This window comes from Neoarthrinium moseri, assembly GCF_022829205.1.
Source record: "Neoarthrinium moseri strain CBS 164.80 chromosome Unknown scaffold2_Wmoseri_CBS_16480, whole genome shotgun sequence".
NCBI lineage: Eukaryota > Fungi > Ascomycota > Sordariomycetes > Amphisphaeriales > Apiosporaceae > Neoarthrinium > Neoarthrinium moseri.
In genome coordinates, this window is record NW_026055116.1 from 385,437 (window position 1) to 412,999 (window position 27,563).

At 56.1% G+C, this 27,563-nt stretch overlaps 11 protein-coding genes across 11 annotated transcripts; 4 read left to right on the forward strand and 7 right to left on the reverse strand.

The window, feature by feature from the left end:
- Positions 1-221: 221 nt before the first annotated feature.
- On the reverse strand, positions 222-1,538 carry JN550_000869 (uncharacterized protein; the record flags this gene model as incomplete). The annotated part of the gene is made up of 3 exons (XM_049320684.1): positions 222-311; positions 393-1,323; positions 1,456-1,538. 3 exons carry the CDS (start codon positions 1,536-1,538, stop codon positions 222-224), a joined length of 1,104 nt encoding a protein of 367 aa, XP_049176775.1.
- Positions 1,539-2,247: 709 nt separating this feature from the next.
- Positions 2,248-4,277, reverse strand: JN550_000870 (uncharacterized protein; the record flags this gene model as incomplete). Its single annotated transcript, XM_049320695.1, has 2 exons — positions 2,248-2,289; positions 2,343-4,277. The coding sequence occupies 2 exons, from the start codon at positions 4,275-4,277 to the stop codon at positions 2,248-2,250; spliced, it is 1,977 nt and encodes a 658-aa protein (XP_049176776.1).
- An 806-nt stretch (positions 4,278-5,083) lies between these two features.
- Positions 5,084-5,797, forward strand: JN550_000871 (uncharacterized protein; the record flags this gene model as incomplete). Its single annotated transcript, XM_049320706.1, has 1 exon — positions 5,084-5,797. One exon carries the CDS (start codon positions 5,084-5,086, stop codon positions 5,795-5,797), a length of 714 nt encoding a protein of 237 aa, XP_049176777.1.
- A 728-nt stretch (positions 5,798-6,525) lies between these two features.
- JN550_000872 (uncharacterized protein) lies at positions 6,526-7,739 on the reverse strand (the record flags this gene model as incomplete). The annotated part of the gene is made up of 4 exons (XM_049320717.1): positions 6,526-6,561; positions 6,631-6,717; positions 6,777-7,187; positions 7,443-7,739. The coding sequence occupies 4 exons, from the start codon at positions 7,737-7,739 to the stop codon at positions 6,526-6,528; spliced, it is 831 nt and encodes a 276-aa protein (XP_049176778.1).
- A 2,153-nt stretch (positions 7,740-9,892) lies between these two features.
- Positions 9,893-13,150, reverse strand: JN550_000873 (uncharacterized protein; the record flags this gene model as incomplete). The annotated part of the gene is made up of 6 exons (XM_049320728.1): positions 9,893-10,918; positions 10,973-11,337; positions 11,405-11,717; positions 11,775-12,233; positions 12,300-12,569; positions 12,647-13,150. 6 exons carry the CDS (start codon positions 13,148-13,150, stop codon positions 9,893-9,895), a joined length of 2,937 nt encoding a protein of 978 aa, XP_049176779.1.
- A 3,994-nt stretch (positions 13,151-17,144) lies between these two features.
- Positions 17,145-19,790, reverse strand: JN550_000874 (uncharacterized protein; the record flags this gene model as incomplete). Its single annotated transcript, XM_049320739.1, has 1 exon — positions 17,145-19,790. One exon carries the CDS (start codon positions 19,788-19,790, stop codon positions 17,145-17,147), a length of 2,646 nt encoding a protein of 881 aa, XP_049176780.1.
- An 845-nt stretch (positions 19,791-20,635) lies between these two features.
- On the forward strand, positions 20,636-21,565 carry JN550_000875 (uncharacterized protein; the record flags this gene model as incomplete). The annotated part of the gene is made up of 4 exons (XM_049320751.1): positions 20,636-20,694; positions 20,754-20,782; positions 20,867-21,328; positions 21,399-21,565. 4 exons carry the CDS (start codon positions 20,636-20,638, stop codon positions 21,563-21,565), a joined length of 717 nt encoding a protein of 238 aa, XP_049176781.1.
- A 469-nt stretch (positions 21,566-22,034) lies between these two features.
- On the reverse strand, positions 22,035-22,589 carry JN550_000876 (uncharacterized protein; the record flags this gene model as incomplete). Its single annotated transcript, XM_049320762.1, has 3 exons — positions 22,035-22,294; positions 22,375-22,489; positions 22,548-22,589. The coding sequence occupies 3 exons, from the start codon at positions 22,587-22,589 to the stop codon at positions 22,035-22,037; spliced, it is 417 nt and encodes a 138-aa protein (XP_049176782.1).
- A 317-nt stretch (positions 22,590-22,906) lies between these two features.
- On the forward strand, positions 22,907-23,668 carry JN550_000877 (uncharacterized protein; the record flags this gene model as incomplete). The annotated part of the gene is made up of 1 exon (XM_049320773.1): positions 22,907-23,668. The coding sequence occupies one exon, from the start codon at positions 22,907-22,909 to the stop codon at positions 23,666-23,668; it is 762 nt and encodes a 253-aa protein (XP_049176783.1).
- A 455-nt stretch (positions 23,669-24,123) lies between these two features.
- On the forward strand, positions 24,124-24,979 carry JN550_000878 (uncharacterized protein; the record flags this gene model as incomplete). Its single annotated transcript, XM_049320784.1, has 4 exons — positions 24,124-24,160; positions 24,214-24,278; positions 24,344-24,723; positions 24,796-24,979. 4 exons carry the CDS (start codon positions 24,124-24,126, stop codon positions 24,977-24,979), a joined length of 666 nt encoding a protein of 221 aa, XP_049176784.1.
- Positions 24,980-25,529: 550 nt separating this feature from the next.
- On the reverse strand, positions 25,530-26,051 carry JN550_000879 (uncharacterized protein; the record flags this gene model as incomplete). Its single annotated transcript, XM_049320795.1, has 1 exon — positions 25,530-26,051. One exon carries the CDS (start codon positions 26,049-26,051, stop codon positions 25,530-25,532), a length of 522 nt encoding a protein of 173 aa, XP_049176785.1.
- Positions 26,052-27,563: the final 1,512 nt, after the last annotated feature.

Below are 27,563 nucleotides of genomic sequence, written 5' to 3' on the forward strand. Positions count from 1 at the left end.
GTCTATTCTGCCCCCATCTCTCAGGGAGGCAAGCATTCTCAGCTCTAGGCTGTACCCTAAATAACCAACGGAACGACACGGCCTGCCCCTTTTCCATTATACCAGAACGCCATTTGAATGCTGTCAGGACCGGCGGCCTGACGTTGTACCAATGCCACCACCATATCCTTAGTCTTCCCCTCCCTTCAAAAGAGTACTGAAACCGGCCACGCGGGACCGTTCTACATGAGCATATCAATCACCTCCTTGGCCACCTCGGCCGGCGTGAGAACCTTGTGGTCCGCAAAGAAGGACTCGATGTACTCAGGCGGCTGTAGATCCGGAGTCAGTATGGGGGGGTCCTAGCATTGGGGTGCGACAGAAATGGCCAGGTGTGGGCAGTTAGGACTCACGGTATAATCAATCGGGTTGGCCATGGGCTGAGGGCGGGGCTTGGCGGCGGCGGCTGCTCCGCCCTCCTCCTTCTTGCTGGCGTGGAAGTCGAGGAGGTTCTGGTCGAAGCCAAAGTCGAACTGGTTGAGGGGGAAGGTCTTGCCGAACTTGTGCTGCTCGGCGGCGACGAAGAAGGGCTTGCGGTTGGCCTTGGCCAGCTGGGCGAGCTGGAAGGTGCCGAGGCGCGAGACGACGCCGCCGTTGGCCGTCACGGCCTCGGCGCCCACGACCACCATGTCGACCTTCTCCATGGCGTAGGCGGCGGCGGCCAGGGGCACGGCGGCGACGGGGACGCCCTTGGCGCGCAGGGCGGCGATGACGCGGTTGCTGCTATCGCCGTCGAGCGCGGCGTCGACGGCGTAGACGACGCGGAACCGGATCGGCTCGTCGACGTAGTGGCCGTAGTCGTGGCGCTCGGCGGCGCGGCCCAGCAGCGTGCCGACGACGCGGCTGCCGCCGTGGGCCAGCACCGTGGTGCCGTCGTAGATGTGCTTGCGGGCGTTGACGGCGATGCGCTCGCGGCCGTTCTTGGCGCGCGTGGCGAACAGGCGGCCGTTCTTGAGCAGGTGCTGGCGGACGTCCTCGAAGCTCTCGTGGGGGTCCGTCGCCGCCGTGGCCGCGGCCGTGGACGAGGACGAGGTCGAGGTCGAGGTCGGCTGCTTAAGCGAGTTGACCAGGTACTGCTGGAACAGGTCGGTGCCGTGGGACAGGGCGATGGGGTTGGTGACGGCGGCCTGCAGCTTGGCGCTCTGCGTCTTGACGAGATCGATAGTCTCGTAGACGGTGGTGACCTTGCTGTGGCCCAGGAAGGCGATCAGGGCCTCGATGGCGGCCATGGGCATGGTGAGGTCCGGGTCCTCGGCCAGGAGGCGGTGGTAGGTGGCCACGATGCTGCAAAGACGCCATCACGGTCAGCTCTTCTTGTTTTTCTTCTTGTTCTTGTTCTTCCTCTTCCTGCTGTCCTACTGCAAGGCCGGTTCCAGGCTTGAGGATGAAGGCTTATGAGTATAAGAGGGAACGCACTCGAAGGACTCGACGTCCGGGTTGCTGGCGCCGCGGAGGGGCAGGTCGCGCGAGGCGGGCACGGCATCGTCGCCGCTCGCCATTGTCGCAAAGTGTCGGACAAGATTGAACGGTGGGAGGGCTCTTCTACGGGCGAGCATGCATTGGGGGAGAGCGACTGCGTCTGCGTGGATGTCCCGGGTGCGATGCTGAGCTTTCCACCAGCTGGGGGTAGCGGTAGCGGTCTTGAAATGATTCCAGTATAACAATAACAATAAATTATGAGTCAACCGTCGGACGTCACAAAGTAGCAACTTTCTTTGTCGAGTAACCCCCCAAAAGCCCCACGAATGCCCCGCGGTGGCCCTAGCGCGGCCTGGCCTGGGAAGAAAAGCTGCTCGCTGCTCGCTGCTCCGCTGCCCAACTCGATCCGATGGTTTTCAGGGTCCAGATGTGAAGTTGTTGTCTTATCATGTTCGATCCGGGGACCCTCGCCCTTAATAATCACAGCCACACCAATGGTTGAGGCCATTTGTGCCTTCTCAAGCTCACGCGCACTGTCTAATCGACGGACATTTGCATACAGACACAGAATACCTGCTGTCAATGGCATGTGACACACAGCCGACGAGCACGGCGTAGGATGGGATGGGTATAAGTTCAATTAACAGATTCGTCTCAAGACCTCTAGCTACCATACTTGTTTTCCGATGGACTCCGGAACGCCAGTCTGAAAGGGCATCATTGCGAACCCTCTTCCATATGCACATAAACGAACAATGTAGTGACCATGCTGTCTCTCTCCCCCGCCGTCTAACGGCGAGCAGTCTTGCCCACTGTCCGTTTTCCGGAGAACTATGTAGACGGTTAGCTTTCAATTCGGTGTGCAAAGGGACGCCGCTACTCACCAAGTGCTTCGGCATAGTGGCGCCGATATGCCTGTCGGCCTCTCCCTGTCTGGCCATGCGGTTCATCTTCCTCTGGCCCAGCTTGGCCACCCTCTCTGCCTTGTCGCGCGATACCTCGTCCACCACACCGTCGTCTCGTCTGTTGGTCGCGGCCATGCTTCGGTCCCGCGGCCTGCTCTTGGACCGTAGTCTCGCCGCGGGGTCGTCGTCGACGTCCATGGCATCCGACACCTCGGTGCCCGCCCTCGAGCGTGTGACTGATCGTCCGCGAGACACCATGTTGGAGCGTGCCCGCAGACCAAGGTCGGTGGTGTCCACACCCAGGACGTCGAGCCCCTCCTCGAGCTCCGACAGAGGCTTCTTGATGGCCTTGCGCGGGATCATGGCCTGGTTCTTGAGAGACTTGCGCATCTTGGCCTCGTTGCGGATCAGCGCTTGCTTCTCCTTGATCAGCTCGGCCTTCATGCGGATGTCGGCCTCCTCGGCGTCGTCGATCTCCTCGTCCGAGTCGTAGTAGCCCTCGGCCTCGAGGCGCTCCTCTTCCTCCTCGAGGGCCTGCAGCTTGGCATCGATATCCGGGTCGATGTAGTCGTAGACGTTCTTGCCGTCAAAGATCTCCGGTATCCTGTCGTGCTTCCACTCGGGGTTCTCCAGGAGGTAGTCGGCCCGGAGGTCGACGTTGTAGACACCGGCACCGCCATTCTCTTCCTCGATGTCGCGGGCCAGGCGGCGGCGCTCGGGGTCGCCCTTCTGGTACTTCTTCAGCTCCTTGATGGCGTCCGGAATGAAGGTCTCGCGGACGACGCCGTCCATGGGTTGGGCGACGTGGATTCTGCCCATGACGTCGGCCAGGCGACCCCCGACGGCGCCGCTGCTGTTGGTGCCGGCCTTGAGCTTCTGGGACACACGCTCGGCGATCAGGCGCTCGCAGGCGGCGTTCTTGACTTCTTGCACACCCTCCTGGGTGTTGCACGACGTCTGCAGCAGCTCGACATCGCCGGCGCTCAGCAGCGACTGCAGCTCGTCGTGGGTCTTGGCATCCAGCTCCTCGGGCTTGAGGATGTCGATCTTGTTGCACACGATGAAGACCAGCTTGTTGGAGAACAGGGGCTTCAAGCTCTTGAACAGCTCGACCTGGGCCTTGACGGGGTATCCGCACTGCTCGCTCAGGTCCATGAAGTAGAGGACGGCACTGCGCAGATGGGCAATGGCGGTGATGGACTGCATCTCGACGGTGGTCTTGGACTCGAGAGGCCCGTCGAGGATTCCGGGGGTGTCGATGGCCTGGAAGCGCAGGTACTTGTAGTCGAAGTGGCCGACGTACAGCGACTTGGTGGTGAAGGCGTAGGGGGCGACCTCGACGTCGGCCCTCGAGATGCTCTTGAGGAAACTCGACTTGCCGACGTTGGGGAAACCGCACAGCAGCAGGGTGCGGGTGTTGGGGTCGATGGCGGGCAGACGGCCCAAGTGCTGGCGCACCTGGTCCAGGTAGGCGAGACTGTCCTTGAGGCGCTTGAGCAGGGTGGCCATGCGACCGAGGGCGGCGCGCTTCAGCTGCTTGCACTGGAACAGCGACTGGGCGTACTTGAGCAGGCGCACGTAGTCGCGCGAGATGGTCTCGATCAGGTGCTTGGCGGTGGACAGCTGGCCGAGGGCGATCTTGAAGTGGTCGGCATCGTAGAGGGTGTTGAGCAGGTCCTTGTGGAAGGGGTGGATGTCCTCGAGGCGGGGGAAGCTCTCGAGGATCTGGGCGAACTTCTCGCTGAAGGTCTCCTGGGTGAACTTGACCTTGCGCGTGTAGAAGCCGCGGATACGGGAGATCTTGAAGCCACTGCGGATCTGGGTGGGCAGGCGGCGCTGGGTGCGGGAGAGCACGATGTCGAGGAACTCCTGCGACGTCGGCACGGGCGCGATGTCCTTCCAGGTGGTCTTCATCGTGGCGACGGGCTGTCGGGAGAGCTGTCGACGGTGAGGAGGGAAGGGCGAGGGCGAGGGATGTGGTGTGGTCGACTCGGTCTATCGTGGTAGACGAGTGTTATCGAGGAGGGATCACACCGCACCGCAGGACGGGACAGGCACTTTTTCTCAGGAAAAAAAAGGCGGAGCGAGACGATAAAATTTCAGGCGGGTGGCTCGAAATCTTGGCGCTAAATCTCTTATCTTATCGGCGTTAACAGGGGACTTGGCCCCGCTGTCCGACCGCCAAAGTGCCAAAGGGCCAATTGGCGGGGTCAGTCTGGCAGCCAGTGGGAGGAAAGGAAGGGGAAAAAAAAAAAAAAGTTCCAATCCCACCTTCGGACCCCTCCAACCCATGCAAACGATAGTTCCATACAGCATGGTAAAAGTGCAACACTTGCTGGGCAAACGGTTATCAACACTGGCGACATTTCAGAAATGCGTGGTGGAAATAACAGCAGCAATGCATACAACCACTTATGATACCACAATAGAATGAGAAACATCTATATTCTGTACAAGTTGCTGAAGGCCATGTGAACGAAACCTCCAAACCCGACGCCCCACGCCGTGTCCGGACCTGGAACCCCGCCGACTAACAAGTTAATATAGGCCTACCTCGTACATCGATCCCACTTACACATACCATACATACTTACATCCGAGCATACACACCTCTGAGCGCCCTCGACGTCTCCCTTCCTGCCTCCGTTGCTAGCTAGCTAGACACCTAGACACACGCACCCGCAAGCCACGACGAACAGCGAGCAGAAAGCCCACACACCATGTCCATCCCGCCCTGGAAAGCCGCCTTCCTGGCCTCGGCCCTCGACGGCCGCGCCCTGCGCCTGGGCTCCTTCGAGCTCAAGTCCAAGCGCATCTCGCCCTACTTCTTCAACGCCGGCGACTTCTACCGCGCCGACCTGCTGACGGCCCTGGCCGTCGCCTACGCCAACACCATCCACGAGTCCTTCTCCTCGTCCTCGTCCTCGCCCGACGCCGACGCCCTCCCCTTCGACGTCATCTTCGGCCCGGCCTACAAGGGCATCCCGCTGGCCACGGCGACCACCATGGCGCTGGCGCAGCTGCCGGGCGGCGCGGGCGCGCGGTACGGGCGGGTCGAGTACAGCTTCGACCGCAAGGAGGCCAAGGACCACGGCGAGGGGGGCTCGATCGTGGGGGCGCCGCTCAAGGGCCGGCGGGTGCTGATCATCGACGACGTCATCAGCGCGGGCACGGCCAAGCGCGACGCCGTGGCCAAGATCCAGGCCGAGGGCGGCACCGTCGTCGGCATCGTCGTCGCCCTCGACCGCCAGGAGACGCTGCCCGACAGCGCCGGCAGCGCCATCGGCCTGCTGCGCCGCGAGTTCGGCATCCCCATCGTCGCCATCCTGACCCTCGAGAACATCGTCCAGGGCCTGAAGGACAGCGGCGTCGCCTCCCAGGACGACCTGCGCCGCATCGAGGAGTACCGCGCCAAGTACGGGGCGACCGACTAAAGGTCGTCTTGTTCCGTATTATGTAGGGAAAAGGGAGTTGAAAGCTGCCCGGGAAAGTGCTGCTGCAGGTTAGCCATGACAGAATGAACTCCCGGTAGCACGTCTCGGCCCCTGTCCGTTACATACGTCGGACGGGAAGCAGGTTGGACGGCTCTCGAGGCCAGGGGGTACACCATTTAGACGACCTAAAATAGAGATTTCGGGGCTCAGGCCGCCGCCAACCCGTCATTCGTAGATCCGTGATCATGAACAGGCAGGCTTTCCATTCTGAACATTGCCATTTTTGTCGGTTAAGGAGAATAACCACGGCAGTCGGAACTGAGAAGTCAACCACCCCATATAAAGGAGGTTATGGACCATAAGTAAAAAATAAAAATAAAAAAGAGTTCTATGCATAATGCGTAGCTACCCCTTCTGCCATCTATGACCGTGACCTCTATAGAAAACGCCAGCATTTCGATGCTGACGGCCAAATCACACCATGCCTACTCCGCTGGGGATGCGCAGAAACAAATGTGACGCGAACAAACGAAGGTCAGCCACCGTCCTTGGCTATGGGGTATCATCTCTCTCCATTTCATACGTATGTTTTCCACCATCAATGCAGACCGCTGACATGGCAGGAATATGGCTTTCCGGCCACGCTGAGAGTTCAATAGAATACAATGCAAGCATGCAAGCAAGCAAGTCATGTGACTTTACGAAAATGCAGTCGTTTCCTGTGCTCTTCACCGTTTGGGAGAAGGACCCCCTAGGGTGATCGTCTGCGAGTTGGGTTAATCATATTTTATCCTACCGGGGAGAGTTTCCACAGGAATCAAACGAAGACTCACGAGATCGTGCCAACCACCGCCGCCGAACGCAGCACTGCTCTCACCCTTGTGAACGAACCCAAATCGAGTGTAGTAGTTGACGAGATACTATGCACGTGTGTAAGTGGGATAACTCGAGACTTCGGGTTTCTTCCGGGTGGCCCTACCCCTTGCGAGATCAGCGAGATGCGCCTCGCCGTGCCGGAGTTGTGAATCTGCTGCATGTACGCCTTCATGATCAGCTTTCCGAGCCCGCAGCCCTGGAGCTTGGGGTGCACCGCCAGCGAGTGGATGGCAACCGTGTGGCCGTCCTCCTGGTGGCCGAGTGCCGTCTTGTTCGGCTTCGCTGTGCGGTAGTCGCGCGGATAGTCCATGGCAGCGTCCGTCACCAGCTCATCGTGGGACCTCGTGCCCACGACATGGGCCAAGAGCACGCTGACGGCGCCGTCGTCACGCCCCGTCTCGACCGGCTTTGCGGGTTTGCAGGTCTCGATCTCCCATCCCTTGGCGCTTGCAGGTGAAACCGTGCAGAACAAACCCATGCAAAGTTCTGGGCAGCTTGACAAACGGTATTCGAACTGGACTTGCGTTAGCTTCATTGGACTCTTGCTGGCTCACGAAGGAGCTCTGCGGAGACAAGATGAATATTGGGCAGTGATTGGTTGTGTACCACACATGCTCGGATCTTTGGGGGTTCAGAGCCTACTAAGCCAACCTCCACAGGTGATATCGCAAGAAGAAGTGCATGTACGAGAAACCACGTGCAACGCTTGCACTCATGAGGTGCTGTGGGTCGTTGATGCAGAAACCGTGAATATTGTGCAACGACTTACCTTCTCACGCGAGCATCGATGGTCTGGGTTGGCGAAGGCGGCATTCTCGAGCGCGACGCAGCTCTCGAGATCCGAGATGGTCAGAGGCCGGACATTAGGCAGGAAAGGGAACGGGAGGACCTCCTGCACCTTGACATCGCCATTACTTTTGCTCAGGCGCCTGCGTGAGCCAGAGATGGTCTTCTGGATCTCGACAAACTCATCGTCCAGGTCCTCCGTGTCATCGATGGCGTCGTCGGGCCCAAACGGGTCCGGGACGGGCTCATCCCCCTTGATCGGTCTATCGTCCGCCATCATGTCTGCACCCGGGGTGTGACGGGCGGAGAGGCAGCTTCAATGTGCGTGGTCCCCACAGGTATATATGTATGTGTGGTACGGGGTACTTGCACCCGGTCGTGTGTAGAAGGAGTTTTGCGCGTACAAGTGTCGAGCCGTTATCCCGGGATGTTGCAACTGTGAACTGTAATACCTACAGTAAGTAGCTTAGGGAGGTCAAGATTGCGGGGGACCTGTCGAGGCCCGATCTAACGCTTGTCAATGAGCCGGCAGCCGGCAGCAAGCAACGGGCTGTGGAGGAGAATGTGGGGTGGGTATGATGGTCGAATGCTCTCATGGGGCCGGCCGAAGGAATAACGACGGAGCCCAAGATCGTCAGGATCGCGCAGCCCGGGTGGGCTCTATTTAGGCCGATGCAGTCATATCATTCATTCGTCCATCCACACGCACACGGCCACAACGTCGTGTTTCAGAAACAAGTCCAGACCAATGATGCCAGGACTGTCAGATTCAAGAATAGTAAATGGCTGCAGGAAATGCCCCGGGTTATAAACCCTCGGCTCGGGGTTGCACATTGTATTTGATTGTTCAGTTATCCCAGGTCATTTCCCTGTCGTTTGGGGGCAGGTCCCCATGGCGGAGTTTGTTTGCTCGCGTGACCGTCTGCCAACGCGAAAAAGGCGTGATGGTTGACGCTGGCAGCGAGAGGCAATTCGAGGCAACCACGTCAAAACTTTGTTTCTTCAGCAGCAGCAATATTGAATACCGCAGCCCATCCGTTTGGCTGCCTCCGGGCCTGGTTCATTGTTAAGCGCTCGCCTGAGGTCCTGCATACTAGGGCAATGAGACGAGACCAGTAGCGCGGCTCCAGGCGTGCGTACCGCAGTAGAACAACCCCCAACTAGGACTCGGGGTGACCCGTCGAGGTTCCTCGATCGCGCAATGCCCATGGAGAAAGGCATACGGAGCAAATATTGGGACAAAGCATTTCCCAGGTGCACTCGTGCCCAGTTTGCGAGCGCAGATTGCTCAGACCAAAGTGATCTGGTCCTTGCGACTCTTGTTCAGAAGAAACACAAAAAGCAGCCATCGTTGCGCAGCACTTTCCATACAGATTCCCCGCCGATAGGGCTGGGTACCAGCCGTGGTACTGTACCCAAGAACCTATATCCTTGTCTTACGAGGCCAGACAAGTGCCGCCGGCCTCCCTGCGCGGTTCCAAGACATTTGGCCATTGTTTGCCAGCAGCGCCCTCGACGTGCCCGCAAACGGGTGATTGGGGGGTTTCGCTGCCATCGATTGATTATGTTTCACATACGCCGAACCCCACGCACACAAACAGAAGCAGTTCGGACTTGTCCTCAGAGGAGAAAGATCGTCATTAGACCCGCTGCCAGCGAATGTCACGGAGCAGATCAGGTATGCAGCTAGTCAAAATGAAGACCAGAGGGTATCATAGCGTTTATCGTCTGACGAGATATCGTACACGTTCCTCACCGCCCCAGAACCGACCAGCCGTCGTAGTCGCCCAATCCCAAGCCCAATCATTCTCCCCAAATTGTCGCTCGACGAGTCCAGTCTGGCCAGTCAACAACCTCCATGCCGACGCTCCTGCTAAAGAAGTCTTTCTGGTGCCCTAAATTGCAACTTTTCCGAAAGCCTTTTAACCTTCATGTATGGTATGCTCATGGAATGATGGTTCGAGGGAGATTCGAAGAAAATGGTCGACGAGGGAGGCGACAGAAAAAATAAGAGAGCAAAGAAACAAACGAAGAACAGAAACCCTATAGATCAAACGCCTGTATAACGCAAACCGCCGCAGCTTCGTGGTATCTCTGCCGTATTCATGACATTTTGCTTTTTGTGGTATCATAGAGTGCTCCCACCCACTCGATCTTGTGCGCAACGCCGTGGTTTCCTCCCTTGAGCATCCTCGTGGTATCATAGGTTGGTTTCGTCGATTCGGTGTTGGCCGTATCGTATGCAGCATCACCCAGCTGCCCTTGGAAATCGCATCAAAAGGAAAATAGATAAAAAATGATCAGAAACAGAAAAATCAAAACGAAAATCAAAAACAGAGCCGACCGATGCAGGTTTCATGGACCGGGTATTTTGACGCCAGGGTATATCCAGCCGGAGGGTATTGCACGTAGAAGCATCTAAAAGATGAGAATCTAACGGAAAGGTCCACCAATGGGACCGGGGTATCCTGAATTTGTAGAATGAGAAGTGGAAGGCCGGCCACTATCACCAGAAGCGCGGGTGCCATGTCGAGGGGTGACATCACCCCCGCCATGGAGCATACTGGGAGGGGTCAATTTGGTCTCAAAGCCATTGCCAAAGTGGCGGCTTGACCAAGGGTTGTTGTCGTCGTCTGGAAGATTGACGCCGCTATCGTTCCAGGGGTTGCGGTCAGCATTGAAGCTGCGAGTCGACTCGATCGAGATCAGAGACGACTTGGAAACATTGGTAGATCCCTTGAAAAGGGTGTTGACAGAATGTGAACTGTTCTTTCTGCGGTCGAGCGACGAGAGCAGCTGAGACGGCTTTCGAAGCTTGTCTAGCAGCGTGGTGCCTCGCTGTTGAATTTCCTCGCCGAAACCAGGCTTGGTGGGCGAGTCGGTACCAACTGGGGCAGGCGCATGCTGGAGAAGCTTGGAATCAAAGTACTGCAGGGAATCCTCGAACGAATCCGACTTGGGTCGCGGGATGGCGCCCTTGACGACGGTGGCTTCGACACCAGCTGCGGCGAATTGGGCTTGCAGGAAGTCGATGGCGTCGCGGAGGCCGCCGGTGTTGTTGCGAGTCAGCTTCCACAGCAAAGTTACGGTACGGCCACCGTCCTCAGTCTTCTCCTCCGGGTTCTCGTGGACCTCTACTGTAACCTCATGCTGGGTCTTCAGCTTGTTGACAAGGTCGTTGACAAATTCCGGGGACTCGAGGAACTTGACTAGGGCCGGGGTGCGGACCATGACAAGCTCGTGGGTCTCTGGGACCATGCCCAGGAACTCGTCGGCACACAGGGGAACCTGCCACTCAGGTCCGGTCACAGTCACCTCATCGCTTGCCTGTTCGGTACTGGGAAAGACAATCTTGCAATTCCACTTCTTCTCAAGCTCCTCGATCTCAGGCAAACGGGCAATCAGTTGGCGGTGGTACAAGCGGTCCACGTGTACGACCTGCGAAGTAAACTCGGAATGCTGAACCAACAAGATTAGCTTGACACTTGGTACACTGATGCAATCTGGACTTACAGCACGATCAACCATGTCCAAGATCTCAGACTTGACCAGCTCCAGATTCTGAGCATTGCGAGCCGGAGTGCGGCAGATCACATTGTCGACCTTGACGTCATCGTCTTCACGACCCATGCCGCCGCGATCCATGGCGTTGGAAAACTTGACAAAGACCGAGTGTTTCTTCATGATCCGCTGGATGTGCTGACCGCCAATGCCAATGATGCGCTTGTGGTATTGGTCAGGGACATGGAACGAGATAGAAGCGGGCATCTCTTGCTCAACAAGGCCTAGGCCCTGCTTCATCGAGTCATAAGTCGGAGCGATAACGTCAATATCGAAGTTGTATTCTTTGAAGCCATCAAAGATAATCTGCACATTACCTGAAATTTCAAGACATATTAGTACGGAGCGCGGAACACTTTTGGGGGAGGGAAAGAAAAAACGCACTCTGCGTCATGATCTTGTTGATCTTGCCGTTCTTCTTTCCAGACACAAATTCTTTGTGCTCCTGGGCGAGTTCGATCTTGACTCTAATCTGGTGCTGAGTTTGGTTTACAAACTTGATTTGAGACAGTACGGTCAATGCATCCTTGACAGCATCATCAGAACCAGTGACAGTGAAGGTCATCTTGTCAAAGGAGATGTCAGCATCGGAGTTGGCACAGATGTCCCCAAGCATGGTGCGGATATCATGGGGGCTAGGAATCTGAGCAGCACCAGCCTGCTGAATCCACCAAGAGGCGAAATAGTACTGTCCGAACTAGAGCAGGACGTTAACTTTCTGATCAACATGACATGGTGATGAGTGACCACTTACCAGAGACATGATCTCCTTCATCGTTCGCTCGATCTGCAAACCCTCGACACCCTGAACTCGAATCAAGTCACGGTTGGATGCCAAGGGTGGAAACATGGCATAGGTGCCGTTGTTCTCCATAATCTTGCGGACCTTGTCCATACGGCCGAGGAGAATCATATCAATCTTGGCAGGGGAGATGTGCGCGTCCTTGACGAAGAGGTTCGTCCGGGTGACGAGATCGTGGATCTTGCGTTTGGCCAACTCAATGCCCTGAGGGTTCTCGCCAGTGATGTAGATCTCATCAGGTTTCCGACGCTGGGCATTCTGCGGGATGTATCGGTAGGGCTGAGCGAATGGCGGGAAGTAGATAGCCGTGTTCGTCGCCGACTCAATCAGCTTGATGTTTTTTCGCGACCGCCCGCAGACAATGGGATGCAAGGTGCTCTCGACATTCATGACGTCAACCCTGCGTCCGAGCTAGATAGCTAGGTCAGTATTCCTGCCGTTCCATCCCGCGAGGGGAGTTTTTGGGAGGCAACTAACCAACTTGTCGATGAAGATGAGCACATGAGTCTTGGCGTGTTCCGACGCCTCCATGTCTCCGTATATGGCAACACGCCATCTCTGATCCCGGATGACCTCGACATCGCCGTTGAGGCCGTCAACCATGGGCGTCAGCTTGGGGCCAAGAATGAATATGTCCACTCCGCAAAACTGGGAAAATGTGTCCAGGGCGTCAGTGAAATGCTTGAGCAGGACACCGGCTTGGGAATCAGCCACCAGGCCGTACTCGATATCGACGGTTGTGCAACGCTAGATCCGGATTAGTGAGACACAGCTCCCAGTACCATACCTCGACGCGAGGGCCGGGAGGGTGTGGGCATGCATACCAGTGCCAGGGGAGTGTCGTTCAAGATGGTCTCTCGACTCTTGTTGACAAGCTCCGGGGGTCCGGTTAGACACACGGTGGTGACCTGGCCCTTGAGGTGCTTGGGGTTCGTCGAGACGACGTAGGCCTCGATGGGCAGCGGGCCCTTGGTGAGGTCGTTGCACATGTTCCGCAGGTTGGTGACGTTCTGTGCGTGGACGGGCAGCTCGTAGATGGGCACGTCATCGGGTGCGTCGCCGGGGTGGGTCCATCGCATGACCGAGTCACCGGTGGCATGGAGGATCTCTTCCGTGTTGGGCCCAGCCAGATCTGAGGCAAAGGGCACGTTGAACGAGTAGTGTATCGTGCTGTCGGCAGCAGGCGAGGGACTTAACGGCGGAGCTCCCGCAGCGGCGGTCTTCTGGTGCGGGTTTATGGGTGCCAAGTTCATGTTGGGGCGCGGCGACATGCCGAAGCTGGGACTCATCCTCTCGGGCCAGTGACGCATATTGGCGAGTTTTTGCATGGTGAAGAGGGGACGCAGACACGAAAGCACACGACTCTACTGGCAGATGGGATCCGGGGGGGGATGCGTGGCCGCGGTGTCGGTGTCGGTGTCGGTGTCGGGGCCGTCGGTTGCGGGTGGGAGGGGAGGGGGGGAAACGGGGCAGGGAACGACACGAAAAAAAGGAAAAAGAAAGATGAAGGAAAAGAGAGACGAAGGCAAGGTCGAGTCTCTTCCTGGGCTGCAGTATACCACCTCTGCTGTCTTGGGTCGTGGGGTGAGGTGGGTGGTTGAGGTGGGTGGTGAGGAGGAGGAGTCGTAGTAGCCAGGTCGGAGAGGGTGGATGAAATGGGTGTGGACGAGACTGGGACTGGGACTGGGACTGGGACTGGGACCGCGAGTGGACCGGGAGCGAGAGCGGGTTGGGGGGAGACAGTCTGGTGTGCCTGTGCCCAGTCTGGGACTCTGGGCTGCCCAGGTGGTTCGTCGACCGCACCGCTGGCAGATGGTACGGTAGGGTACGGCACTGAATGGGATGGGTGGTGGGCGCGGCAGCGCCAATGACAGGCCCCGGTGGCCAGATCCCAGGTCCCACCGTTAACCTGCTGCGGTGCAGTCAGCACTTAGCACTGGGACAGCCAGCGCAGCGCGGAGGCCCAGAGCCAGAGGGATGCACTGGAGGAGGGCGCGAGCCGAGTGCGCAGCGAGCCCTGTGCGCCCTGAACCAAGCTCGAGAGGAGGGCCTGGAGATACCCGGCGGGTGGGGCCAGTTCGCTAATCCAGCAGCAGGTCTACCTAGTACTAGGTAGGGTCTAGACAAGCAAGGTGTCTCGTCACAGCCCCCCGGGGGACGAGTCGGACCAGGGCCCTGTGGATGGAGATGGAGACTTGTGAGATGATGCTATCCGTGAGCAACACTGCTGATCGGCCAACTGGATCTACACATGTACTGTACTGTATACAGAATGGATGTGGCTGCTCTGCGGCACCCGCGTGCATACGGTATCAGCGAGAGACACCCAGCTTATGTATAGTTCGCAATGGAAAACAAGAGACCACCCCCATGCCCAATCGAGCAAGACACCCTCGTATGGATCCTAGGTTTCGTGCATCGTGTTTGTGAGCCGTTCCAAGAGCCAGGCCGCATCAAGCTGACTGGGGAACCCAATCCACCAGTCCGCCTAGTCGTAAGACAATTTGGGACGACGAACATGAAGCTCTCGACCTACGCAAGCTAACCTCTCTCCCCTTCGGTCGCGGGTGTGCCCCATAGAGCCCCCGGCCGACAGCTCTATCAAATCCTCTACTATGGTACACAGTACGCGTCTTGCTGTCTCTGTCGCTCGGTAACTCTGGATCGTCCCGGCCTCCAGGGCGTGGTTGATCATCGTACCAGCAAAATGGAGCATATCCACATGCATAGACGGAGTAGCAGCGCTGCGCTACTGTGGTACTCTATGGCTTGGTGCTGACCTCATACATGCAGCCAGCGGAGCAAGCCACGAACCACACAATAAGCCAGATGCCCAGTCCATTCCATTCGAAGCTGGCCTCCAAAATTGATAGCTATGTCCCTACAGCGCTCCGTACATGCTTATTGTTCCCGTGAAACTTTTGTTGCTTTCCCATCCCGCTAGCGACCGGCTTCTGATCCGTCGGCTGGCTGCGAGACCCGTCAACCGCGTCTGAGCACGTTCTCTAATTACCCTGATAACTCCAGGTCCAACGGCCTATTGCCGTACTACCCAGGGAGTGAAGCTTCCTTCCATGCTTGTCAGGGTTCACCGGTGGGTGGGTGGAATGGGACGAGGGTACTTGGAGCGAGCAGCGGCCAGCCGGATCTCCTGGGCAGCAGGGATCACCAAGAAAGCCATGCCGCCTTGGATCGCATCTTGATTTCTCTACACTTTGCCCAGTTTGAAATGAGGACATTAAAGCATCTCGCGGTCCAAATTACATGCTTCGCCATAGCCACGGCGGCCCACACGGCTAGCGGTCCACCTTTTGACGGTGACGGACGCGTGGACCAAGATTTCTCTGTCCAGCTGCAAGGAAAGAAAATCCAAGAATAGAGCAACATTACACGGAGCGCTCGGGCACTAGCACGAGAAACACCTGGAAGATTGCGTCTGAACTGTGAGACTCGACACGTATCGTTGGATTGCCAAATGCACCCATGGGCTGGGACCAGAAACAATGTTTCTGACCCGGGCGGCGGTCCTCTGGGCACCGAAGCCACGCGACACCCTAATAAGGTCGGCTTGAAACCCCATTGAAGCTCTCTCCGGCGACATGCCTTGGAGATGACAGGCGCATCCTGACGGTAACATTCCCCCGGTCATAGCTCGCCCCTGAGCTTCACCTACGAACTCTACGGCCTCACGTGACATTCCGAGCCACACATTTTCCACATCAATGGCTCGCTCACACGTACATTCGGAATATGATGACAAGATTTCGCAGTAATGATACGGTCCGTACTTGCAAAGACTAGCGGCATGGGCACCGATCCACATCCAACGTCCAAGGTCGTGTAAGCTGCAGGAGAGCTCGCCAATGACAGCCCGGCGACGGGTTGTGCCTTTCGAACTATGCACGTCAGCGTTCTAACTGGTTCTCTTTCGAATGCCGAAGCTCGACGTCGGCCTCTCTGAGACCTTAACTAAAAAGCACCGAAGGCGCGTCTCCAGCAGGCTTGGACAACTAGACATTGCCTCGAGCAGCTTCCCCTCCCCCTAGAGATGGGTAGCTCGCGGGGTGTTTGTTCCTAGTCTTGACCTAATGCTCTTTAGTTCGATACCTTTCCATGGGTCTGCAGCAGTATCGTCGTTTCTTGACTTCAGCTCAAAAGGGTCGGCGACGGCACCAGCAGCTCGTCCGTAAAACGGTGTGGTAGGGCTGCCAAACCCCCGACTCCGAAGATCGCGAGAGGGAGAGAGAGAGAGAGCCAATGCCGACACAGGACCTCGGATTTTTCCCGTTGGGTAAGAGGCCCCGTCGGCGGGCGCAGCAAATGTATACTTTGAACCCCCAACAAATTGATCAGCCGTAGAATGTAACCCGTACTGCGCATCAACCTCCCGTTTCCTCGTGCAATCCACTTGAAAGGCAATCCCAACCGACAGCCTGACATATAGTAGTAGACCTCCATAACGTCGACCAGAGCTACAATATTCCTGTGAGGCGGCTCCTATGTAGCAATTTACACCCTCATCAAAGATCTAAGTCCAATGGATTATATGTACCAAGTAGAGAGCACCTCTCTACTTCAAGAGCCGAAACCTCCCATGATCCCACACTCCTGCATCGGATTCCTGGAGACTGACTCAAACACTACCTGGTCAGCCCACAACCGCTCAGATATGGATTTTAGGGTTTATATCATTGGCTGCAAAGTTTCACAGTGAATCCCTCCCAAAACCCTACAATGTGAAAAGCTCCCCTGATTTGGACCGGACACCGCCTTGGACGGAACCGTTACATTTCAGAGAATCTGTCCGGCCCTTTCCACAACCGACACCCGACTTCCCCGTTCCAATCGTCTTGCGGATCCACGGCCGGCCACGGCAGCTGGTTAAAGGTAGGATCGACTCTGCCAGAACCGAGGATACCCAGGACCTGCGGCTTCAGTCGCGATCGCTGTCGAGATATTGGCTGGCTCATCACGTGTATGCTTTGTTTTCGTTAAATTTACTTTATACTGATTCCGAGGCCCCAAAACTCAGAGGGGGTTGCTTCGCAGTGGCTGTGAAAGTCAAATGGCATTCATGCAAGCAGCTATAGTATACAGACGCTCTTGTGGCAGCATCTCCTGTACGTGAGAGCATACGCGCTTCTGTCCCTCTGAAACACCAACTCCTTCCAATGCATGCATGTCCTTATCCATCCTACCGCAGGCCTCTGCGGTTTCCAGACCTTTATAATAGCCGTCCTCCTCAAGATTGACTCTTACACAAGCTTGACACTTGAGGCTGGGTATATTTCTCAATGCCCAACTCAGTGCATACCAACTCGTTCACCGGTATAGTTCTCTTCGCCCATCTTCGTAAATTATCTCCCGGTGAACGGTACGTGGCTGCTGTTCGATGAACTGTACATCGTCGTTCGCAACCACAGGGCGATCATAATAGCGCTCTACGGGGCGAACACTAAATTCGCGACGATGCATATCTGGCTCAGCTGCGGGTCTCACGCTGTATTCGCGATAGACAGGCGCGACTTCACGTCTCGCCTCGGGGTGAACACTTGCAGCGTACTCTCGGAGTGGAATGTCAGGTCGAACGCTAGATACGCGAGGGGGCGGGTACTCGTAGCGGACGTGTTCCGGAGGTCGAACACTGATGGGTCTGGCACCGAACTCTGCTACCTCTGGCGGTGGTCGCCCATCGCTTCGATACTGGACAAACTCCTGCCCAGGAGCGGTGGTAGCCACAGGCCGTGCCGAATAATCCCGCTGTCGATATTCACGGTAATCAGGAGCCCCATACTCCGGCTGCGTAACAACTCGTCGAGGAGCGGACACAGGAGAGGCCCGTCTATAGATAACGCCGTCTCTCTCAAATGTTTCAGGACCTGGCATGCGGGTAGCAGCACGCAAGGGTGCTTGCTCGTAGACCACTTCAGGTTCTGCTAATCTCGCAGCCGGTGCAACTGAATGCCTAGTCATGGGAGGCGGAGGTGGCTCAATGTACTCACGTCCATAGCGGTCAACAACTATGCGAGTCGGGGGGCGCGGAGGTGCCATGGCAGGTTGGCGAGCGTCTACCATGACAGGGGAACGGGAGCGCAGGTGGTCCGCGATAGGTCGCACGCTCATACGTCCTTCTGGATGGTACGGAGGCGCCTCTCGATAGATCGGATCTGCTACAGAGTATGTCGCTGAGCGCATTGGGCGGGCCTCACCTGGAGCATACTGAGGAACATAGCCTGGAGAGTGCACGCGACGAACGTATTGCACTGCCTCCTCCGGTCTTCGCTCCTCATACACAGGACGCTCTATGCGCTGACCGCTTGGGGCAACCGAGTGGCGTATCTCGGGCCGATATGGGTCATATACCCTCTCGTATTCCCGGGCGGGCCTGGGGATGTAATCGTCATGTATGGTCTGAACCGGCTGGGTCCCTCTGGCTTCATCGTAGTTCAGCTCATGCTGAGAGCGGTTGAGGGGGCGCTGCCGCTTGTGAGGGCGCGCGAACTGCGGAGTAGTGACAGGCGACGGAGAGCGTGGCTCTGGCTTGATATACGGCGACAGGGGGCGGTCCGCTGCTGGGGCGTCGGCTGCTTTTCGCTTATTCTTCCTCTTGTTCTTCTTCCTGCCACTCTTCTCGCCTTGGGGAGAGCTCTCCGGGCTGGTACCAAATCCTTGCTCTTGTCGCAAAGCCGCCACAGGGCCAGGAGCGCCTTGTAGTATGGTTATTTCAGGGTCAGGTATAGGCTGCTGTCGTGCTGTAGCGAGCGGCGATACATGAGCTGGTTGGGGAGCATAAGGCGAGAGATCATGGGCCCGGATGACGGGTTGATCATGGCCATATGGGTGGTGATTCGGAAGAGCTTGATGTGACGTCTGAAATTGGTTGTGATCAGCACGTTGTTCCGAAGCTGCATTACCAGATTCCTCAGATCTACTAGCAGAGCCACTTCCGTTGGAGCTGACAACCTGTGCGTGCAACGCGTCTCTTCCCAGCAACTGTCCGGCTGTGGTAGAACTTTCACCAAAGTAGGACGGGTAAAATTTGGACGCGTACGGATTAGTAGCATCCAGCACACCGCCGTGGGCTCCGACAGTTGGCATGGCATTACCTGGGCGCTCGGCAGAGGGCACGGTGTGAGGCTCGGTGGCTCTGGAAAGGAAGGGGGAAGGGGCTAGATTCTGCTCGGGCGTGGGAGCGGCTGCAGTGGCTGGGCCGGCGGGCCGGTCATCAAGACGTGTGGGTGCGATATCTGGCATCCGGGCGTCCTCTGCGGCCGCGTGAGCTTCAGGCCTGGGGGAAGGTTCGGGAGTGTCATGCTGACTGGAGTAGAAGGTATTCTCGTCGAACGAGTCGCTTGAGTCAGATGCGTTAGCAGCCATGTCGGCGTCAGTCAGTGGTGGAGCAGTGGCCTGCACGAGAGTGAGAGCCTTGGCCAGTATGTCAGAGAGGTCAAAGTCAGCCGCCTGCTCTGCGGATTTATTGATGGCACGTTCATCAAGCTCTTCCCGCAGGGCCCTCTCGAGTCTCTGCCGCTGCAACTGGAACTCGGCTTTGATGAGCTCTTGCGACTTGGTGAGCAGCAGTGGATCGATCTGGGGAGCGCTCAAGCCGGATGGCTTCGATACGCCTGCGGTCGAGGGCGCCGTGGCCACGCCTGGAACTGCAACAGCTGATTGCTGAGAGTTCGCTCTGTAGGACTGCAGATTATCTGCGGCAAACGCCTTCTGCGGGCCTTTTGTTGTCGTCGCCGAGGCCCTGGGTGATCCAGTAGCCTGCTGACCGCCTGCAAGCTTCCCTCCAAGCGGAGCTGGGACCTTGATACGAGGATGGGTGCCGGCCAAGATGGCATCGCGTAAGCGCACAATCCTATGATACTCTTGCATCTCGAGCAAATCACCTGCAGACGGTGCAGCAGTCTGCGACGATGGCGTCGTGGCCATCGACATCGTAGCTACGTTGGCTTGGGCCATCGCGGTCAACGGGCGGCCGGCAAGCGAGAAGAACGGTTAGAAAAAGAGCGAAAGCCTATAAAGCCATCGACCGACATCTATAAGATTACAAGAAATGGACGCCGGGAGGTAGAACGATCACTTTGCGTCACTGACGCTGTCGGTCGAGTACGACTTCCTGAGGTTTGTCGGAAGGGAAGGGGAGGCAAGACGTGTCGCATCACCAGCCTGAGCCGGAACTTTTATTGTGATGGAATGGGATTACGCACGGGCGCCGCCGCGCTGCCGCGCTACTGAGGTCGCCTCCAGTTAACTTAGCGCTCGGGCAGCTGCTCGGTCCCCTGTAAGATTGTGGCACAGTGGACGTGTCAGTACCCATCCCCCGCCACACGTCGTGGCACGACTCAGCTGCCGCCACAATTCACAATTCCTATGAACGGCCTTGGCTGCACCGAATGGCACTGCACTGCACCATCGGAGCCGCCAGGATCGCCGGTGACTCAGGGCCTCAAGAACGAACAACAGCTGACAAACCCCGCGGCGCTTGTTGAACGACTATAGGATAAAGACTCCTATAAAGACTTGGAATCCTGCCTTAGATCTAGGTTGTTTCAAGCACATCACAGCATAGCTATAAAGAAGACGGCGGCATCCGAGCAAGAGTCATAGACTGGACCATTGCCGATAGCCCCACCAGTTCGTTCCCTTCCGATTTCTCTCTCATCGACCTGGGCCCCAACAACACCATTTACAGCGTCTACCCATTGCCTCAGAGTCTCACCTCTCTTCTGCGCTACAAAGTTCGTGTGGATCGAGCATACATCGAAACGCTATCTGCACGCCAGAATAACGCACACATCACCACGATGGGATCGCAATCCGAAACCCCCAACGGGGACAGGGGCAATATGCCGGTGCTGTTCTTGTAAGTGACGCAGCAGCATGAGAAAGATCCTGATGAGCACGTGTCTGACCTTTTCAAAGCGACATAGACAATTGCTTATACCCTAAAAGTGAGTCTCTGGAATAAACATGTCCTTGATTCAAATGGAAATTGCTTCCGTCATGGTTCTGATCTGATCCTAACTGGGTCTCAGGCACAAAGGTCCATGATCTCATGGCAGATCTCATCGATCAATACTTCGCCAAGCACCTGGGCGTGAATGAGGAGGAAGCCATCCGGCTGCACCAGGAGTACTACCAGAACTACGGGCTGGCCATTGAGGGGCTGGTCCGGCACCATCAGATCGACCCCCTGGAGTACAACGCCAAGGTCGACGACGCACTACCGCTCGAGAACATCATCAAGCCGAACCCGCAACTGCGAAAGATGCTCGAGGACATCGACACCACCAAGGTGCGGCTGTGGCTCCTGACCAACGCTTACATCACTCACGGCAAGCGCGTGGTCAAGCTCCTGGGCATCGACGATCTATTTGAGGGTTTGACGTTCTGTGATTACTCCAAGATACCCATCATTTGCAAGCCACACCAGGACATGTATGCCAAGGCAATGAAGGAGGCAGGCGTAGAACGGCCCGAGGATTGCTACTTCGTTGGTGTGTTGATTGATTCTTTGAAGCCCCTTTCATATACTTTTTTGATTGAATCGTGCTAATGTTCAACCAGACGACTCCTACGGCAACTGTGTCGGCGCCCAAAAACTTGGATGGACCGCCGCTCATCTGGTTGAGGAAGGCCTTAAAGTACCCAAGACCCCAGCGTCGCAGCACCAAATCAGGCACCTGGAGGAGATGCGGAATATCTTCCCGCAATTCTTCAAGTCGTCGAGTTAAGGCAAGTGCTTATGCGAGGCCGAAGAGGAGTGAGCCACTGGAGAAAGAGGCGTTTTCTGCAAGCATTTTAATGCATATCAACACATTCCGCGGATAGGATACGCAAATAAACTAGCTAGAGTAAATTGCCAAAAAAAAAAAAAAAAAAAAAAAAAAAAAAAAAAAAAAAAAAAAAAAAAAAGTAATATCAAACATGCGATTGAACCCTGCCGGTACGCCTATTCTCCCCCTGGGTATCGTAGCGTAGTGACAGTCAATGGTTGTGGAGCGGTCCTTGAGAGCAGTCAAAGCTCAAGATTTCTTGCATAGCGCAGGAAATCTTAGGCAAAACGTCGACAGCAGGCAACGTTTGCAACGTGGCGGTAAGGTTGAACAGTCGAGGAACAGGTCGGGCAAGCACATTGACAGGAACCTGTGCTTCCAAGGGGTACAGCCTTATGCCGAACCGTAACGATGAGACCTGCCGCATTCATGGACGCCGTATGCTCCTAATGACTGTGTCCAACCGGCCCATGATCTCCTTCCTCTCCTTGACGGCCTCTTGCCTCTGGGCCTCGGCGACCTTCAGCTCCTCTTCCAGCTCCTTGATGTTGCGCTCTTGGTCCTGCTCGCTGTTGTCTAGGCCCGGCAGAATAGATATTAGATACTCTATCTGCTGCTCTTTCGTGATCAGATCCTGGGCGAGCTCGACTTGGGCGGCTTTGAAGACATCGGCCGGATGGGGGTCAACTGCACCATCGGTTAGTACCGATGCTGAACGAAGGCACAGGCACCTGTTTCCTTCGGAGGGGCACGGGCCCGGGGCTAACCTTCGTTCTGCTCCGGTTCCTTATTCGATTCACGGACCTGATCGCCCGGCCTCAGGGTCTCGAGGCTGTGGTGTCGGTTGATGTAGTGAATACTGGCAACGAACTGCTGCGCGAGCTGGGAAAGTAACGGGTCAGTAGGGCGGTCTCTTCCGGACGATGGCAGGATTGCGAACCTGGTCGACAGCGTCTTGCAGCTGGGTGAGCCGGTCCCCCATCTCGCTGTTGCGACACGAACGGCAAGCAGTGTGAAGTTCTCGTCGGTTTGCGATCTGCTGTGACGCGACCTAAGTTAACCAACGGATTGAGTACGTCGATTCCGGCGTGGGGTCGCTAATACCTAGGTACTTACAGTAGACTACCGGCCGGGCTTGGGCGCTGCAGGGATCTTCAGCAAGCGCGCCTCTTGATTTCAGTGGTCATAGCTCCTCCAAGGGTTGGATGGTACAGGGGTTCAAAATTTCTTGTACTATCCAGTACTTGCAACACCACGCTTGCAAACATGACCGAAGGAACTGCTTGTTCAGCATGAAACATGAGACTTGGTACGAGGCTGTCGCTGCCTCATAGCCGCCGGCTTGCCCCCTACTCGAGAGTTTACTATTCAAGGCCTCTGCAAGCGCGTCGCTGCTTGATTCACACCTCCCCCCTACGCCCACGTCCGGCCACATCAGAGGAGGAACTCAGATATCCGGACCCTTCCAGCAAGGAACACCATGACGTGCCGTCCTATGAGGCGTACGCAACGCGCATCGGCCTGGATAAAAATGCGACCGTCTACGTGGGCACCCGCTATGAATACACCGTAGCGGCCGCTCTCCGCCAGTTCGGGTTCGACCTGACCCGAATCGGCCGCGCTGGCGACTATGGCATCGACCTGCTCGGGACGTGGGCTGTCCCCTCCGCCCCCCGCCCGCTGCGTGTGCTTTTGCAGTGCAAGGTCTCGTCAGCGAACACAAGGATCGGCCCGTCCATGGTTCGTGAGATTGAAGGCGCCTTTACCGGTGCGCCTCCCGGCTGGCGTGGCTCCAGCGTCATAGGATTGCTCGTCACGCACCGGCCCTCGACCAAAGGGATCCGCGAGTCCCTAGGCCGCAGTAAGTGGCCCATGGGCTTCATCTCTTGTTCATCTGATGGAGCGGTCCAGCAGATGCTCTGGAATTCGAGGGCAGAGGAAGAAGGGCTTGCAGGAATGGGTATTGGCGTTCGTTTGTCTGAAGCTAGCTCAGACCAGGAGTTGGTCCTGACCTGGAAGGGAAAGCCTGTCCCTTCCAACGAACAATCGATGAGCCAATGAATCGCGCGCCGACATACAATGCACAACTAGATGGAGTCGATGTTTGTCAAGCACCTACGACTTTGTACATCCCTGCGGCCACGTCGTATAGGGAAGTGGGTCTTGGCGGTAAGCTCTCTGATTCGTCAGAGATCCACGCAATGTGTCTCAATGATGCTTAGAATATCTCGACAGTCTCTAGAGAAGCATGTGGCACGATCTAAACAACATCCTGGCGCTCGTAGTTTGTAATCGGATGAACATATTGATCCTTGCTTATGAATAGGTGGAAGATGGGAGTTTGTCAGCAGTATCAAGTCCATGTGTATAGATACCGCCCGGTCTAGGCGACATGTTGCCTCTTGTGCTCAACTGAAACCCCATCGATCTCCTAGGCATCTCCGTTTGATAAAGCACTGAGGCCCCCAAATTAAAGCCCCTTTTCACCCAGTTCAATAATTTTCAAATCACTCACTATGGCCAGCTTGAAGCCCATCACTGTCCATGGCCATGGTGTGTCCAAGGAAGCTTAGCCAAAAAGGTTTCCCTGACTGACAAGTTCACAGACTCGAGCGCCAACCCATGGAAGGTCGTGATGATTCTTGAAGAGCTCGGTCTGCCTTACAATCACGTAGGCCATTACCGTGACGCCGTACAAAAACTCAGCCATCCGACTAACACATGACCATCGTACAGATTTTTGTGAACATAGCCACCATCAAGGACGAGCCCTACACCAAGCTCAACCCCAACGGCCGCGTGCCGACCATCGAGGATCCGAACACGGGCATTACGCTGTGGGAGTCTGGTGCAATCATCGAGTACCTGGTGGAGACGTACGATAAGGAGCATAAGATCAGCTCCACCTCATTCCCAAACAAGTTCCACGAGAAGCAATTCCTGCACTTCCAGATGTCTGGCCAGGGCCCTTACTACGGTCAGTATGCATGGTTCACGAGGTTCCACCCGGAGAAGGTCGAGAGCGCCATTAGCCGGTACGAGGAGCAGATGTTTCGCGTCGTGGGCGTGCTGGACAAGATCCTAGAGGACAGGCAGTATCTTGTCGGAGATAAGATGTGAGTGTAGTTCTTTCGCTACTATCTTCTATACAGGTTGAGCTGGCCGAATTTGGCTAATACGCGACGAAGCTCCTACGCCGATATCTCCTTTATCGCCTGGGAGTCCACCGCACGCATGGTGTTTGCGGATAAAATCGATCGGTTCAAGGGCTTTAAGAACTATGATGCGTGGTATGAGAGGATTGCTGCTCGGCCTTCTGTCAAGAAAGTATTTCAGCTGCGAGCTGATGCTATGGCGAAGAGCTCACACTAACAATACCTATGAATCTTCACTAGCCGGGTACGCTCGTCCTGGATATCATAGCTTAGAGAATACACCATTGGCTAGTTTGCGTCATAGCAGTAGATGTTCATGTGTATTGTCCAATCCAGAAAATTTGGAGTCTACCTGTGAAGGAGCGTGAGCGTCTACTTTTGTTGTATATGACAGGTCTTTCGTCCATGTTAAAAACGTGCCATCATGTAGCAACGTTGATCTTCGTTTAAACATAATATCCTCCTGCGAGCGTACTCAGTCGAGCTTGCAGCCCGCGTCCCTTTTGAGTGGCTTGTCCTTTGATTCGTGCTTGTTTCTCGTATATCAAGCTGCCAGAAGAAAAATATGAAAACACACAAAGCCGAATTCGCTAATGCCAAACCCATACGCATCGTACTCTCATCATGACGATATCAACTCAATGATATCAATGGACTCAACCACTCTAGTGGTCTCACCCTTGCTTCCCTATGCGCCGCCTTGTGTCTTGACACAGGAGGGAGCAATTCCTCCGGGGGGTGTATCCTTGTCTGTCTCGGATTTCTTTTCAATCCTCCCACATTGCGATCTTGGCCCGCTCGGCCTCCTCGGCCTTGCGCCTCTCTTGCTCCTTCTCCTCCTCGCGCCGCTTGCGCTCCTTGTCCCGCATGGCCCGCTCGTACGCCTTCTGCTCCTCCGTCAGGCGCGGCGCCTTGACCCCGAGCGCGCTGGCAATCATGCGCCGCGCCACGGCGTCCGTCTTCTCCGGCCGCTTCGCAGCTGTGTCAGGCGAGTCTGGCCCGCCCATCATCGACTGCCACGGCGCACCGGAGCTGTAGCTCGGCGAGCTGGGGGTGGGCGGCGGAGCGGCGAAGCCCGAGGACGAGGATCTCGCCTTGGAGGTGTCAAGGTCTTGCTGTTGGTTCATGGATGCAGCGTTCTCGCCGTTCTCGTCGTCGCCCGAGGACTCGTCCTCCCAGGAGTCGGCAACAACGGGTTTCTTTGTCTTGGCGGCCGGTTTGGACTTGGGGGAGTCGAGTGATAGCTTGGACATGGCGCTTGTCGCCTTCTCGCTTGATTTGGTGGCCATGGCGGCTTGTATATAATCTCGGTCCCGAGGGTCTGTTGGCAAGAAGCTCTGTCCAAGGGCGCAGCGGCGTGCTATGTCTCGAGCACCTCTGACGCCGGAGACGCAACAAGTTATACTGCGTTGGCTTTTGCGAAAGATGCAGGAAACTGGTAGCGTGGTGGGGCACGCAGCTCCGTTTATAGCTTACCGGAACAACGAGGGAACTTGGCTACATGTGCCAAACAAGCTTGATACACTCCACACGAGTGCTAGGACATTCAAGAAGACAGAAGGTCCGTCGGTCGGGGGAGGAAACGAGCACCAAAGCTTGCAGCATTCATCAATCCGCTACAGGGCCGAGTTCCAGGTCGTCAGTCTCACGAGCGCCAATGTGGGGTTGCAAGACCCATGTGAGTAGTATCACCCCGCAAAAGCCCCCAGCCTTGGAATGAACGAGATCAGCGCGTGGGTATGCCCTGGCTGGTTACGTCTCCTTGGCTTGTTTGATACCGACATTAGGTGCGTGGCCGTTTGCTGCACTTCTATGACTCGTACTTTATCGAGATTTGCCAGAAGAATAGGTCAAGCGTCGAGACTCCCTTTCGAGGTCACTGTTGGGATAGTCGCTCGCATAGGAAACCCCGAGTTGGTCAAGGTCCGCGGAGGGCTGACTCGGTCCGCAAATTCAATAGCTGGACTTCAGCCGAACCTCTTTCCCGCCCGTTTTGTGTTTGTCGCTTGATCCGTCCGAACAGCTGGTTGGTTGGTTCCGAACGAGCCGCGGCTTAGCATGATTACCCACGAACTCGAGTAACGGTGCTCGTAACAAGAAGTCCCGAGAAGGGTAGATTAAGTATATCGTTCATTATTGCTTCCATCTAAAGCGCCTGTACATTAATGGCCGACCTCCGAATGCAATAGTGAACAACCAAGACTGCAAGATAAGAATCCACAATGAAATGACGACTTCAATCTCGCCAAGTAGCTGACTCAGGGTCTTGGGCTTCATGGGCTGGATTTTGACCTATACGGGTTACATGTCAGTGGTCTTTGCAGCTCCCACCAGCCCAGTATCAACTTCCGCCTCAAGTCCGGATCGCTCAATTCCAATTCTTAGGTTCTCACATCTCCAAGTCTGAGGCTCTCTCTGCTGCAAAGACGAATTGCTGACCTGTGTTTCGGGCGTTCTATTCATCCGGGGGTATAGCTAGGCCCAACTACGAGTTTTCGGGAAATGCCACTAGTAAAACCACAAGGGTTTGGACTATATGATTACACTGCCCTGTATAATCGCGACTTAGCTTTGTCGTATTAGTCTCCGCCGCCTGCTCGGCCTGTCACACCATGATTACTAAGGCAGTAGCCTACACTGTTCCCCAGCCTTCCAATGCAGAATCTAGCATGACCTCCGCTAGAATTTCTATATCCGTCTATAGAAGGTGTCCCCTCTAATACGCTGCTTACAATGCCCAGGTTGCGTCACGAAAAGGGCTTGCTCAAGCTCCTTCTACTAGAAAATCCTGGCCATGGCTC